This window comes from Notechis scutatus, chromosome 1 (assembly GCF_049901735.1).
Source record: "Notechis scutatus isolate UNSWTSFEM ecotype Mainland chromosome 1, rNotScu1.2, whole genome shotgun sequence".
NCBI classification, from domain to species: Eukaryota; Metazoa; Chordata; class Lepidosauria; order Squamata; family Elapidae; genus Notechis; species Notechis scutatus.
In genome coordinates this window covers 267,834,111-267,849,785 of record NC_142009.1, presented here as the reverse complement: position 1 = coordinate 267,849,785, position 15,675 = coordinate 267,834,111, and the positions used below count along the sequence as shown (strand labels likewise).

Genomic DNA, 15,675 nt, shown 5'->3' with positions numbered 1-15,675 from the left:
ACAATAATATAGAAGTACTTTGTGATTGATTTCTTCAAAGGTTTTATTTCAACTTCTCAGTTTAAATCCTTTTCATTCTCTAGTATTCTCCTAACCAAGTATTAATTGGGCCCAACCTTGCATACTTAAAAAAACAAAACAGGATATAAATTAAATATATCTCCATGTTCAACAGCAGGCTTCCTTTAAAAAACTATGGCATTGTGGTTGGATTGTCAAATTAGAACTAAGGAGATCTGAATTCAAATCATTCAATCATCAAGAAGATAGAGTTTTGCTTAGGCTAACCTATTTCATATGAGAAGAAATATACAGTACGGTATATATTGTATATATACATAAGAACATATACATACACATATGCAGATACATTTACACTCCTTTGAATTCTTTTCAGGAAAATCAAGTGAAAAGTGCAATATAATAAATAGCTTGGAGATCTATGATTGAGTCTCATCTCAAAAACAGAAGCTCACCTAGTAATTTGAACCAGCAAATTCAACAGGCAAATCTACCTCACGGTATTATTATTTCAGATGGAGGAGGAAGACAAAAGGGTGCTATTTTTATTACCTTGAGCTCCTGGAAGGAAGGCAAGATAAAAATATAACAAAAACATAAATAAAATATGAGATTTCCTAAATCTGGTGCCTTCTAAACGTTATCTCTAGTATTGCAATTCCCGGCATTTCCAGGCTATATACTATATTGAAAGGTTGTAACATGACATTGGATAGAAGATGTTTATTGTTTTCATGTGCTCCTCTGGTTGGTCAATCTTGGAGGTAGGAAACTAGATTAAATTAAGTCCATCTAGGAAGATGGCTCTTACGTTGAGCAGAAACCTGATAGTAAAGATTGTTCTCTTTACTATCAAGGCAATTTGCCATTTGGTAAATTTCAATTCTACTTAGTAAATCTAAATAAAGTTATAGGCTGCCTTTTTAAAAACTCAGATCTCAGTACTTCTTCTGTTATTTAAAACCACAAATAAGAAACATACTGACACAACAAGCATGGCTAGTTCTTAACAGCAAAGTTGTTAGATGAAGATTGTGTCAGGATTCCGGTATAAACATTTTTATAGGCATTTTATAGTTGCCAGATACAATATGGAGATTATAAAAGCTTCTAATCATCCTTTGGTCATTTGAAAATATAAAAGATCTTGAGATACTGAGAACAGGTTAATTTTCAGAGATTTTCTAGCACAAATATCTCATTGCTGCTGCTATTATTATTATTATTATCCACAAAACCAGTGACTAAATAATTGAATCTATTGGAATAATTGGAATCACAGAATCCCTTTTCTTTGACCTGATCCACCTGGCTATTGTAATCAATTTAAGTTGAAGATACTGTAAAACCAATCACTATGATTTATCTTTCACAATCTTTTCAGCCCGGAAACCATTTCACTCTCCAGTGCACACCAATCTGGAAATACATCTAATATCTACAAGCTATTCTCATAAAGACAACATCCAGATCCATAAAATAGTTTAAAGCAGACATCCATTAAAAAAAAAACCCAGTTATAATTACAAATGGTTACAGAGGCAACCCATTGAGGTGCTGACCAAATGCAACATGTAATTTCAGAAAGAAATGTCTTCTAGGCAGTTACATCTTCTATGCAATTTTAGATAGATGGTTTAAGGTCTGGCTGTTTGTATTCTCTGCTGGAGCAACTGCTAATTCCTCTCAGGCATTATGTTCATCTCTAACATTATCTCAAATATTGTAGTTCTTTTTAACTTGCATTTCATTTGCCCCAAACCTGAAGAAGACACCAGTATTTAAACTGAAGATTTTTCTGAAGAATGGTAATATTTTTCTGGGGTAAGAAATGAGAGTGAGAAAGATTTGTAGCACACGGCAGGAGAGAACTGTGTGGAAAGGGAAGGCCAGAGCAGTGCAAGAAGCGGTTGTATGCGTATTTTCAGGAATACTTGTGTAACGGTGTCGGATGGCAACAATGTGGGGAGGAGAGGTTGTGCTCCCGAGTTCATAGAGGCAAGTGTATGCAGAGCCATTTAAATGTCAGTCATATTCAGAGGAAGGTAAAGGAGGAGGCTTCCTCTTTCTCTTCTCCCCACAAAACAACCACGATCACTATCTCTTTCTGCCACCCCAATTACTCATCGCTCCTCTTCCAAGGCTGCTTCCACTTCCTTCAAGGAGTCCTGTGTGCTGGCCAGTGTGTGTGTGGGGGGGGGGGGGTGAGGGGGGGAAAGGAACCCCACCTGTTCCAAAGGAAGAGGGGGAGACAGGGTGCTGGCATCCCACCTGCTTGTTAATGCCTGGCAAGGCTCAAGCTGGAATGGCGAGAAAGAAAGGGGGGGGGTGTCGGATGCACCTCCCCACTGGCCTTCCAAATTCGACTCTTCGGACCCCCCAAATCTCTTACCCTCCCGACCCCGGGCGAGATGTGAATGAACGAACTCGCAAAGGAGAGGGAAATCTCCAAACGCCTTCCCTTTTCATCTTATGGGCTGGAGCATGGGTGAGAAGAAGCCTCATTCATCTCATCCCCTATAATAAACATCAAGGCAGTAGATAACAGGGATGGGGCGGGAACCTCTCTCTCTCTCTCTCTCTCTCTTTCTCTGTAGCCCCACAGAATGAAGCGGGGGGGAAGGATGCCCGGAAGAGCAGGGCCGGGGGTGGGGGCGAAGGTAAATCACGGTAAAACGGGTTAGAAAAGAGATGGCACACTAGAGGCTGTTGCTTCCTTCCTCCCTCCCCCCCCCTCAATTCCCACCTTTCCTGCCTCTACAGCATCTCCTTTCCCAAAGGCTCCCCGGGGGTGGCTGAGATGGGGGAATCTCCAGTACCTGAAACTGGGGGGCGAGGCGAGGTGCAGCCCCAAGAACGGGGAGGATCCGGTCGGGGACGTGGCTCCTTTCTCTCTCTCCGCCATTCTCCCTCTCCATGCAAGCGGGGGTGAGGGGGGAGGGTGGGGAAGAGAGGCGGAGGGGAGGCTGCTGATGCTGGCTGGCAGGGGCCGGTAGGCGGGCAGGGCGAAGGGAGTGTTCGCAGCCAGACGGCGATTAGGTCCCGAAGCGGGTGCGGAGATGGTGTCGGTGCAGGCGCGGTGGCGAGAAATGGGTTGGGAGGGGAAGAAGGTCGCCAACGGTTCGGATATGGCGAGTGTGTGTGGGGGGGCGGAGAGGGGCAGGCAGTGGTGGCCACGAGCAACTGCAACAAGACGGAAGGTCGCCCCAGTGCCAGGCTGGAATACAGCAGCCCCGTCCTCCCCCCCACCTTCCTTCCTTTTGCCAAGAGCAGGTGAAGCTATTGCTTCTCCCCTCCCTTCCTCCCCAAACCTCGGCCTTGCAAGGTTGGCTTGCAAGGTTGGCGGCGGGGGTGAGTGAAGAGAGGGGAGAAGAAGTACCTGTGAAGGAGAGGCAGAAAGGTGAGAAGCTGCTCTGGGGCCTGAATGCCCGGTGAGGGTGTGGGGGAGGCGGGGGAGGCGGGGGAGGGGCAGAGAGGAGGAACCAGTGGCAGAGAAGCAGATGGGGTGAATTGCGCCATGCAAGTGGGGCGAGGACCCGAGCAAGGCGGGAGGAAACTCCTCAGAGTGTGGATGGTGGTGGTAGTGGCAGCAGGGGAAAGACCTCAAAATGAAAATGTTTTAATTGTGGGTTGCCCAGAGTTGCTTCTCAGGGTGATATGGTGGTATAGACATTTAACAAACAAATTAAAAGCTTCCGATGCTAATAGCGAAAGTATGATACATGCCTATGATCAAGTCCTCATCACCATCCAACAGCACAGGCCAACAGCCAGAAAGGATATCATTCCCCCCCTCAAAAAAAAAAAAAGGAAAAAAAAAAGGACCCAGCTTCTTCTTCCATGAAATTTACAGAATTAGTACAGAGGAGAGATTGTAGAGATCAACAAGGGATGGGAAGTATGGTGATCGAGGGAGGAAAAGGCCAATGTCCGCAACATGCAGCAAGAAGGATACAGGGAATATCATCTCTAACATCTGTTTATCTGTTAGATATATATCTCACTGGTCCTTTAGAAGCTCCAGGCAGTGTACAAATGCTTCCTCCTCCAGGTTTTGCCTCACCAGAATCTTCTGAAAAAACGATGGATCCAAAGTTACTAAACCAATGGTGGGTTTGAACCTGACTCTCTCCAGTATAGCACTTTAACCACTACACCACCCAGCCTTCTTATCAAGGCAACACACAACCCTCTACTATTCCCACATTGACCACACCACATCCTTTCTAATTACATCAGGAGGCTGAGATTAAGCAAAGAATCAGAATCCAGCCTCAGATCACCCAGATCTTTTATGATCTGGGCAGATCAGAAAGTTGAACCTACAACCTTAGTGTTGTGTTCTATGGTTCTAATTGACCAGAAGGATCATTGATGTACCAATGATTTTTTCCCCCATTTCTGGATTGATACTAACACCCATCCTTAAATTGGCAGAAAACTATAGCAGCATAGAAAGTACCATCCCTGTTGTCAGTTCTAATCTTACCTTTACTGCCTATGCCTCAATAAATAAATGAACAAATATAATTTTTGACTAACGTCTTTAATTGGATTCTTTCAGTGAGTCAGATCTTTAGACTGGATTTGGCATTTTTATCCACTTACTGAGTCCTTCCCAGGGACCTGAGGTAGGCGGATGCTGTTTGATAGTCTTAAAGGTATCATCACAGGATGTAAGCTATTCCAAGTAAGGCTGCCTCTTTGCAATTGACTGAAGGTGATTTCATCAAATGCCGATGGTGTTCAAGTAGTTTGGAATTGCATCCAAGGCACCTATTACTGTTAATACATTACTTCCACTTTCTTTTGCCAGAGTCATTCTATGTGCAGGTCTTTGTATTTTGTGATTTTCTCCAGTTCTTCCTCTTCTCTTCTGCTTTCTCCAGGTATTACAATGTTCTCTGTGCAGACTTTTTGTCTTTCTCATCAACAGTTAAGTCAGAGTACTGTGTGGCAGATGCTAATATTATTATGAGTTTCCCAAGTAACCCGTTTCTCCTGAAGTCTCTTGCAAATGATCTTAGCATCTAAAAGCTACACTAAATGTATTTCTTATATTTCAAGCTAAACCTATTCTGAAAATCATAGAAAGTATCTGAGTTTTTAATTTCTTTATGCACAAATCTTATGGTTTTAATATCAATGTAATAGTGGTCTCATCATTTGAGGTTCTGGAGTCATTTGACATTTTAAGAACACGTGACTGCCCTTGCTGGACAATCTTTACTCATTCACGAAATGAAGGCCGTAGCGAACCTAATAACTAAGAAGTAGTAATTTACTATCTCCTAGCCCTGGATTCTTTTCACCTTTGTTCTTTGTCTAGGCATGTGGGCACAATTCCAACAATACACTAAGCTACACCCACTCATCATTTTCATTGTTTAAGAAAGGTTACCTGGCTCAGAAGCATTCTTGGAAATAAAACTACAGGTAGTTCTCATCTTATGATCACAATTGAACCCATTTTTTGTTGTTGTTAAATGAAACATTTATTAAATGAATTTTGCCCCATTTTACGACCTTTCTTGCTCCAGTTGTTAAATGATCATTGCAATTGTTAAGTTAGTAACATAGTTTTTAAGTGATCTTGATTTCCCCATTGACGTTGCTTGAAGAAGGTTGCAAAAGGTGATCTCATGTCCCCAGGAGACGATACACGTCATAATGAGTCAGTTGCCAAGTGCCTGAATTGATCATGGTCAAATGACCATGGGGATGCTGCAACAGTTGTGTGAAAAATGGTTATAAGTCACTCTTTTCATTGCCACTGTAATTTGAACGGTTACTAAATGAACTGTTGCATGTCAAGGACTACCTGTAGCACTGGACACTTAATCTTTGTAGCATGCCAGCTCCCCATTTTTCTTAATTTAAAAGATTTTTAAATGTTTGAAGTCAGATGAGTGAATTTATCAGGCACCAAAGGATGTGTCTCTGGCTACATCTATGTTCCTGGGTGCCATGTTGGGCCATCTATCATTTCATATATTAATATTTCAACTTTTATTTAACATATTACCTTCTCCTGGAATGTATGCTTTGACTTCTAACTGATTAACTTACTGGAATTACCAACAATTTAAAGCTTATGAAGTTTCAAGTCATTATTTGACTTTTATGAATCCAGCAAGCAATTTCAAAAATCATTGAAAATTACTCCAATTTCTTTGCAAATATTTGCTCTATTGCTGGTTATTTCAGGACAGTCAAGAAAGGTTGTTACTCTTGAAAGTCTAACTTAAATAATAATTCTGGGATTCCATGAACAAACTGTGGTAAAAAAAATAAATGCAGTTAAGAATGTAAAAAGTAATCCAAGCTTTCAGCTATTTTTTAAAAATTTGCTCTGAAAGCATAAGAGTTTGGGCATTCTTCAATAACGTTAGCTCACCATAGCAGCTGCAAAGCAACTTAATTGCATGGTGTGATCTGAAGAATTTAGTAGTGTTCAAAAGATGGGAAATAAAGTTGGATGATGGACACGATGAAGGCTTGGGCAGAAACCAAGTGATTAGTCAATCTTTAATTTCAGAGTATTTTCAAAACAGGTTATTCAAGCTACTTATAGTAGTGAAAAGCATTCTTGCGTAGCTATATTATGTTCTCAGTTATCCATTTCTTTCATTTCCCACAGTTCAAATTTCAGCTCAAATACAAATTCAGCTTGAAATACTTCCTCCTATATTCTTTATGTTTGTGTTTCTCAACCTTGACAACTTCATTAATATACCTGGGCTTCCACCCCCAGAATTTTCCAGTCAACGTGATGGCAGGGGAATTCTGGGAGTTGAAGCCCAAGTATATTAATTAAGATGTCAAGGTTGAGAAACAATGATGTAAGCCATCATGTTTGTGATAACCTTTGAGTAATTTAGAGATCAGAAAGATTTTTTGGCCTTCATGGAAACCAGTAGGACAGATTGTGATGTCACTTGAGTAAGCAACAATATTAGAGATTGGGTAAATTTAATGGACAAAAAGGATCCTTCTTAAGCCTCTTATGCCTTAAATTCCCACAGCAGGACAACTGACCCAATTTTGGAAGGATTAAGGATTTCTAAGAAGTTACTAAGGGTCCCTCAGTTTGGTACAGTTTATTGACAATAAATACAAACCAACATCGATTCATCCATTGAATTCATTGTAGAGAATAAAAATGTATTATATAGTTACTGTACAACATCTGTAAAAAGCAACAAAACATTTTGAGACAAAACTAAAAAAATTATATTGTAGAACATGCATCTCTTTCCAAGTAGTTGTAAGAAACAGGAATATATTTTCAGGAGACAGGTCATCAAATAATGCAGATTAATTATCCTCTATGAAAGTGAGAAATGATAGTTTAGCAATTAATAATAGCAACATGAGGTCAGAAGAGATATTTTGATCTATGCATATTTATCAAAGGATTATACTGGATAAATAGTATTAAAATGGTTTGTAAAATTGTTGTTGTTCAATCACTTCTGTCTCTGACCTGATGGACTCCATTTTGCCAGGATTGTCTATAGCAGGGGTGTCAAACACAAGGCCCGCGGGCCAAATCCGGCCCGCCAGACCTCGTCTGATGGCCCGCGGTGCCGCCGCCAGCCTTGCAGCCTCCCCCCTTTTTTTTTTCAATGAATTTACTCCGTGCCTGCACGGAGTAAATTCATTTTAAAAATGGCTCAAGTTAAAAAAAAAAAAATTACTTACCTTCCGGGACCTGGCCCGACTTCTTCCTGCCCCGCACTGCTCCCTGGGTGCCGGACGTGGCGTCATCACGTGACGTCCGCCCGACATCTCCAGGGATCAGAGGAGCGCGGGACGCCGCGGAGAGGAGCAAGAAGAAAGAAGTAAAAGAAAGAAAGAAGTAAAAGGTAAGTAAAGTAAATGGAGGGGGCAGATCACGCATCACTGATGATAACCTCCATGCTGTTTTGCGGATTGCTACAGCACAAGACCTAACGCCAAACATCGATGGACTGACCTTAGGAAAACGATGTCAGCCATCTAGTCAGTAAAGTTAAAAAAAAGGTAATGCCTTGTGTTTTCCATATGTTTAATAAACAGTGTTTGGCAATATTTGTATGTTTAAAAAAAAATTAATGTTTGTTACCAAAAAACATTTTTCAATACATTGTACAATAATTGTACATTTGAATATCTACTTGTCATTATTCTGACTATGTTTCTGCTTTCAGAGCTAGTTATTACTTACATTATTACAAAAAACAGTAATAATTGAATGCAGTGACATTAATTTATGATAATAAAGAGTGGACACATAGACCTACAGATACAACCGGCCCTTTGATGGGGACCAAACTGCTGATGCGGCCCCCGATGAATTTGAGTTTGACACCCCTGGTCTATAGTAACTGTTTGAGTTTTTGTAAACTCTTGTTTGGGTCATTATATATATTTGGGTCATGGTGATATCTAGCTATGCCTTTGATTATTGATTATTGCCTTTGATTTTTGCAAGCATAAGGGTCTTCTCCAATTATTCTTGCCTTTATATTCTGTATTCAAAATACTAAGTTTTAGTCTCATTATTAGTGTTTCTCATGAGCAGACTTTACTTCATCTAGCATTATTTTATTTCTGGCAATCCAAATCAACTCTTTTCTCCAGCTCAGTACATTTTTATTCATTCAGCCTTTCTGATAGTCCACCTTTCACAAATGTATTAAAACTGATATGTCTGCATGTCAAAAATTCTGCCAACCTGTTAGACATTGTCCCAAGTAGCAGCTACTTATTTCATGGCAACTGTCAGTGTGTGCTCCCTCCAAGATCCAAGAAAGAAATACTCAGACTCCATGAATTAGAGCAATTTCTCCTTTTACTGGAAATCAAAGTGGAAGCTACAGATTGAATTCTGAATCTGAGAAATTGGCGCACAGATCACATATACAAAGGAATGGAATTGTTCCCACCCCCCAAAGTCCAAATGACTCTTCCAATTAAAAGTTCTGAATATGATCATGTGGGCATCTTCAGGTGGTGATGAGGCCTACGTCCGTTGACCTTGACATATTTTGATAAAACTTCGCAGCTGCGCAGAAGGAAAAGAAAGCTAGCAAGGAAATAGAAAGTTAAAGACAAGAATTTATACACTCCCTCCCCTTTCTTACCCACAGCACAGGAATGTAACCCCTCCAGCTCTCTTCCCCTCCAAGTCCCCCCTCCCCCCCGTTGCTAATGACAGACGAAAGAAAGTAGTGCAGCATAGCAACAGAGAAGATGCAGAAAAGATGTAGAAGATAAGATGTAGAAGATATCTTGAGGCTGACATTTGGACCCCCTAGAAAAAGGACATTAGTCCCTGTAAGAGAGAATAACATAAAAATATGTTAACGATTGCACACATTTCTATGGTTTATCAGGGTACTTTGCATAAAAGTTCTTGAGCAGTTCAGGAGCCCTAATATCTTTCTCATTTACCCACTCGGCATAGGATGGAGGAAAATGTTTCCAAGCTACAAGATATTGGAGACGACCCCTCCATTTCCGAGAGTCCAAAATCTCTTTAATCTCAAAATGTTGTTCACCCTCAATCAGCAATGGTAGGGGGGGATCAGTCTGGGTCGGTCTCAATGTACAGGTATGCTCGGGTTTCAACAAACTAACGTGGAAAACCGGATGAATTCGACGAAGAGTTTTTGGTAGTGTCAACTGAACAGTCACAGGGTTCACAATTCGCTCAATTGGGAAAGGACCCACATACTTAGGACCCAACTTCTTCGACTTCTGGGTGGTCTGTAAATATTTGGTTGAGAGGAACACTTTGTCGCCTACTTGATAAGACTTCTGTGGGGTTCTCTTTCTGTCGGCAAATTTCTTATGAGACTGGTGCGCCTCATCCAAAGCTTTACGAGCGACCGGCCAATTGAGTTGAAGTTGAGATATCCTGGACATTGGGTCTTTCACGAGGAAGTTCGGGTATGGGCACAAAATCTTGCCCCGTGGCCACTTTGAAGGGGGTAAACCCAGTACTACTGTGGACAGAGTTGTTATATGCCACCTCCGCAAAAGGCAGCAGATCCGCCCAGTTGTCCTGCTGATAATTTATGTAACACCTGAGATATTGCTCCAGCACCGCGTTAGTCCTCTCACAGGCCCCATTAGTTTGGGGATGGTGGGCGGAGCTTAAGCCCTGGGTGGAGCCTATTAACTTCAAAAATTCCCTCCAGAAATTCGAGGTAAATTGGACCCCTCGATCAGAAACTGCACACTCAGGGACACCATGCAGTCTATAGACATGTATGATGAAGAGTCTAGCCAGCGACTTCGCCGAGGGAATCTTGGAGCAAGGTATGAAATGTGCTTGTTTGGAGAACAAATCGGTCACCACCCAGATGACTGTGTGCCCAGTGCTCTCGGGTAAGTCTACTATAAAATCCATGGAGATTTCCTTCCAAGGAGCAGTTGGCCTAGCCACATTCTGCAACAGTTCTGGTGGTTTACCGGGAGGTCTTTTGGCTGAGGCGCAAACTGGACAGCTCGCTACATAAGTCTCAATGTCTTTTTTCAATGAAGGCCACCAGAACTGTCGTTTCATCAGGTGTAGGGTCTTCACAAAACCAAAGTGACCAGCTGCCTTGGAGTCATGAGTTTGTTGTAACACTTGGCTTCTCAATTTCGCGCCTACCCAGGCTAAATCATCTCGAACGGTGCAGTTATTCGCATTTGCCAGGAACCACTCATCCGCTTTCAGGGCTTCCTTAAATCGTTCCATCAAGTCACTGGACAGATCCGCCTCTTGCTTCTTCTTTTGCGCTCTGGTGACCACTGGGGCGGCCAGCTGTGTGGTTGACACGATCGGCCTTATCACTTCTTGACGAACACTGTTGTATTGAGGCATTCTAGATAAAGCATCTGCCATAAAAATTTTTCCTCCTGGGATGTACTTCAAAGAGAAATTGAATCGTTTGAAATACTGAGCCCACCTAACTTGCTTAGGGGACAACTTCCGAGGTGTTTTTAAGGCTTCCAGATTCTTATGGTCAGTCCATACCTCAAATGGGTGTTTCGCTCCTTCCAAGAAATGTCTCCAAGTTAGTAGTGCCCAACGGACTGCAAAAGCTTCCTTCTCCCAAACAGCCCATCTCCTTTCAGTGTCAGTCAACTTATGGGAGGTGTAGGCACAAGGTTGTAGTGTCCTCTTCTCGTTTAATTGAAGTAAGACCGCCCCAACAGCCACATCACTCGCATCAGCTTGGATCACGAAAAGGGCATCCATATCCAGGTGTTTCAGCATTGGTTCTGCAGCAAACAGTCGCTTTAACTTTTCAAAAGCGGCCTGGCATTCCATGGACCAATTCAACGGTTGGCTGGGCTTTGGTTTCGTTTCCCCTTTTGTCTTTAGGAGATTGGTGATGGGCATGGCTATTTTAGCAAAAGACGGGATGAATTGCCGGTAAAAATTAGCAAATCCGAGAAAACTTTGAAGCTGCTTTCGGGTTCTCGGCGGGGCCCAGTCCAATACAGCACGCACCTTCTCTGGGTCCATCTCGATGCCCTCGTGTGAGATACGATATCCTAGGTAGTCAATTTTTTCTTGATGGAACTCACATTTGGACAGTTTGGCATACAATTTGGCAGCCCGCAGTTTGTGCAGCACGGAGCGTACCAGTTTCACCTGTTCGTCTCTAGTCTCCGTGTAAATAAGGATGTCATCAAGGTAAACCAGAACCCCCTTGTATAAATGTTCGTGGAGCACCCGATTAATCATTTGCATGAAAACGGTTGGTGCCCCCTGTAGGCCAAAAGGGAGAACATTGAATTGGAAACAGCCCATTGGGCAATTGAACGCAGTTTTCCACTCATTTCCTTCTTTAATTCGGATTCGGTAGTACGCCTCCCTCAGGTCCAACTTCGTGAAAATCTTCCCTTTGGCCAGGTGGGCTAACATGTCCTTCATCAGGGGGAGGGGGTACACGTTCTCCACGGAAACCACGTTTAAGTTTCGGTAGTCAACCACCAAGCGTTTGGAGCCATCTTTCTTTTCGCGGAACAACACAGGGGCCGCCACTCGAGGTCTAGCGGGTTGGATGAAACCACGTTTCAAATTCTTATCGATAAACGATCTCAACTCCTCCAATTTGGTGTCATCGAATACAGTTTCGGTTTCGGGAGTGTCACCCCCGGTAGAAATTCAATACTACAATCAGTTGACCGATGAGGGGGGAGCTCATCAGAAGCCTCTTCGCTAAACACCTCTCTTAAGTCCCAATATTCTTTCAGGATTTTCTCCTCCCCCTCCACGCGCTCGGCACCTGCGGAAGCTGACTCAACCGGGTTTTGAAGCTTCGGACGGGATTGCTCCTCCCCTTCCGGTTGCCAATCAGTGCGAATCTGTATCCACCCCTTCCTCCAATTTACATGGGGATTCCACTTCCGGAGCCAGGGCAGTCCCAATATTAGAGGCTGTTCCATTCCAGGGGCCACAATAAAGCACAGGGTCTCGCTATGGGTTCCCACGGTCATCTCTAGGGGTTCCGTTATAAAACGTGCAGGGCAACCTCCCGACACAGATCCATCCAGTTGGCAAAAGGATATGGGAGTTCTTAAAGTTCTCAGTCTGATGCCCATGCCCTTAACTACTTTCATGCTGATTACGCACCTCGTGCACCCCGAGTCCAATAAGGCCAACATCTCCCCTTCGGTCCCTGAAGTGAGCGTCCTTAACTTTATTGGGATGGTCTTGGGCCCCTGGTTAGGACTTACCGGGACGTCATCTTCCGAGTTGGTTTTGCTCTCGTCGAGGAGGGTCGGAGGTCCCAGCTCCTCTCCTGCTGGAGGGGCGACCTCTACAACCTCCTCTATCTTTAGCCCAGTTTCGCGAGGTTTGGCTGGGGTTTTTTCGGGCTTCCTCCCTGGCCCCTGCACCCCCTCTGGATCCAGCTTGACCCGGCAATCCGCCATCCGGTGGCCCTCCTTCCCGCAACGAAAACAGGCAGTGGATTTGGGTCTTGCCGTCACTCCTCCCTTCCAAGGTTTTGGGGCCTCTCGGAGACGCGGGGGGAGCGGTTTGCTCCATACGGGGCCTCCTCTGCGCCTGCTTCGGGTTAGATCTATTTCCACTTCTTCCGCTAGCAAGTACCACAGCTGCAGATAATATGGATCCCTTCTGGAGATGCACATGTGGTATATATCTTCATTTAGGCCATCTTTGTAGGCTTCTATCAGGGCCCCCTGGGACCAGCCTCGGATGTGGCATGCCAGCTGCCTGAACTCTTGGGTGTAGTCAGCAACTGATCTCCCCCCTTGAGTTATGGTTTTCATTCTGATCCTAGCCTTTCTCTCCGCTAGAGGGTCCTCAAACCTTCTCCTCAATGCAGTCATGAAAACATTGAGATTCAGCAATTGGGGGGAGTTGTCATTATACAAAGTCACCATCCAGTCTGCTGCCATCCCCTCCAGGGCCCTGGTAACACATCTCACTTTGGCTGCTTCAGAAGTGAAATCCCTTTCATATTCTGCCATATAGCTCCCAACTTGTGCCAGGAAGAAACCCAAATCCTTGGGATTTCCTCCAAACTTCACATCTAACGGGGACAGGTTGCGTCTTCCAGGGATCACACCGATTGCTGGGGCCCCCCGGGCGGCAGCCGGCTGCTGCGCTGGCGTAGGCTGGGCTAGGGGGGTGGGGGCAGCCTGACTTTCCCAGGCTGAACTCGCTCCCCCTTCCCCCTCATACCTTGGGGCCATGCGAAGCTTCTCAGAAGCATCCTTAAGGAGTTGCCCGGCTTGATCTAGCCTGCATTCCATCTCCTCCCTCTCTTGCCACAGTCGCTCCCTCACACCTCTTCGACTTACAGTGATCCCAGGAAGGGGGGGGGGGTCTTTGGGATCCCTCCATCCAACACCCAACGACCATCTGGGCCTCTCAGTTGGGACTTCTTCCAGAGTAAGGTCGGCCAGCAGGTCGGCGGCTGGCACCTCCGGTAGCAGCATCGGCTGCCCCCCCCCACAGCTCCCTGGTCGTCTTCATCGCTGGCTGGAGATGACATGATGTGAAACCCCCTCGGAAGAAAAGTTGATATTTTCTCCGGGTGGGCTGATGGGCAGATTCAGAATAATGTCAGTGTGTGCTCCCTCCAAGATCCAAGAAAGAAATACTCAGACTCCATGAATTAGAGCAAAGTTCTCCTTTTACTGGAAATCAAAGTGGAAGCTACAGATTGAATTCTGAATCTGAGAAATTGGCGCACAGATCACATATACAAAGGAATGGAATTGTTCCCACCCCTCCAAAGTCCAAATGACTCTTCCAATTAAAAGTTCTGAATATGATCATGTGGGCATCTTCAGGTGGTGATGAGGCCTACGTCCATTGACCTTGACATATTTTGATAAAACTTCGCAGCTGCGCAGAAGGAAAAGAAAGCTAGCAAGGAAATAGAAAGTTAAAGACAAGAATTTATACACCCCTCCCCTTTCTTACCCACAGCACAGGAATGTAACCCCTCCAGCTCTCTTCCCCTCCAAGTCCCCCCTCCCCCCGTTGCTAATGACAGCCGAAAGAAAGTAGTGCAGCATAGCAACAGAGAAGATGCAGAAAAGATGTAGAAGATAAGATGTAGAAGATATCTTGAGGCTGTCACTATCTCTCTGAATTTTTGAGCCTACAGAAAACAGTTGGCTACTCTTTCAATTTCCTCTCTACAGTATTGGCATTGAGTCAGCATTACTTGACATATTCTTAAGATTTTTGTTTTTGTTTAATATTCAGCAGCTGATGCTTTTCTACTCTCCTTTCATCTTCAACAATCAAAGAGGAATTATCGAATTAATCGAATTAAAGTGACAAGATTTTCAACCTTGGTGCACTTTCTCAATTTTGAAACATTTTGTTGCTCTATATTTTAGTTGCTGCTTTTTGGTTATCATAGTTTCTTCAACAGGGAGATGAAGTGTCTCAATATATCAGTTTTTAAGTGGTGTGCACCTTCTGCTATATTCTACACAGTCAAAAGCAGTAGTATAATCAATATAGTAAAAATTAACATCTTTTTGGAATTCCCTTCCTTCTTTAATTATGCATTGGGTATTAGAAAGAGGATCTTTCTTTATGTATGCAAGGTTTCAGATGACATCAATTGTACTCTTTAAGTCTTCCACTGCAATGTCCAGTGGCCCAAAATTCCCAATTTTGACAGCCAAGTCCCTTAGAAGGTCTCTGCTAAGGAGATTGAAATGGAGGGTACACTGACATGGCTCCAGATCCATGAAACAATTTCATATTTTCAAGGATAAAGATATTTCTTTTCTTCATTACTACAATGCTATAGGAGGCAGCAATCCTGCTAAGGCTACACTAAAAATAAATATTTTTGAAGGAATTATGATGTTTCTGTCCAATGAAGTGAAGCTGGCGCTGGCTAGGGAATTCTGGGCCTTGAAGTCCATACAGTCTTAAAGCAGTCAAGGTTGAGAAACATTGTGTACGGTATACAGGCCTTCATAAGCAATTTATTTGCAATGTGAAATAATAAAATCAAAATAGAGGAGACCTTTCAGTTTTCCAACATAACAATAATTCCATGCAAATCAGCATCAAATTGGGTCAATCCACGCCACGAACTTCTTAAAGAGAAAGAGGAATTTCATGGGAAAATTCGAGGTGTCAAAAAACCCTTCCAAAGCCAAACAGAC

At 43.5% G+C, this 15,675-nt stretch overlaps 1 protein-coding gene across 2 annotated transcripts in view; it reads right to left on the bottom strand.

The window, feature by feature from the left end:
- The window catches only part of MAPK8IP1 (mitogen-activated protein kinase 8 interacting protein 1), a 72,696-nt gene extending 69,743 nt beyond the window's left edge, over window positions 1–2,953 (bottom strand). For both annotated transcript variants that reach the window (XR_015746697.1, XM_087951291.1), the window contains exon 1: window positions 2,841–2,953. Coding sequence is in view for 1 of the 2 variants with exons in the window: in XM_087951291.1 (XP_087807417.1) it covers window positions 2,841–2,926 (86 nt within the window). In the remaining variant the exon portion in view is untranslated. The remainder of the gene's footprint in view (window positions 1–2,840) is intronic.
- Between the last annotated feature and the right edge of the window lie 12,722 nt (window positions 2,954–15,675).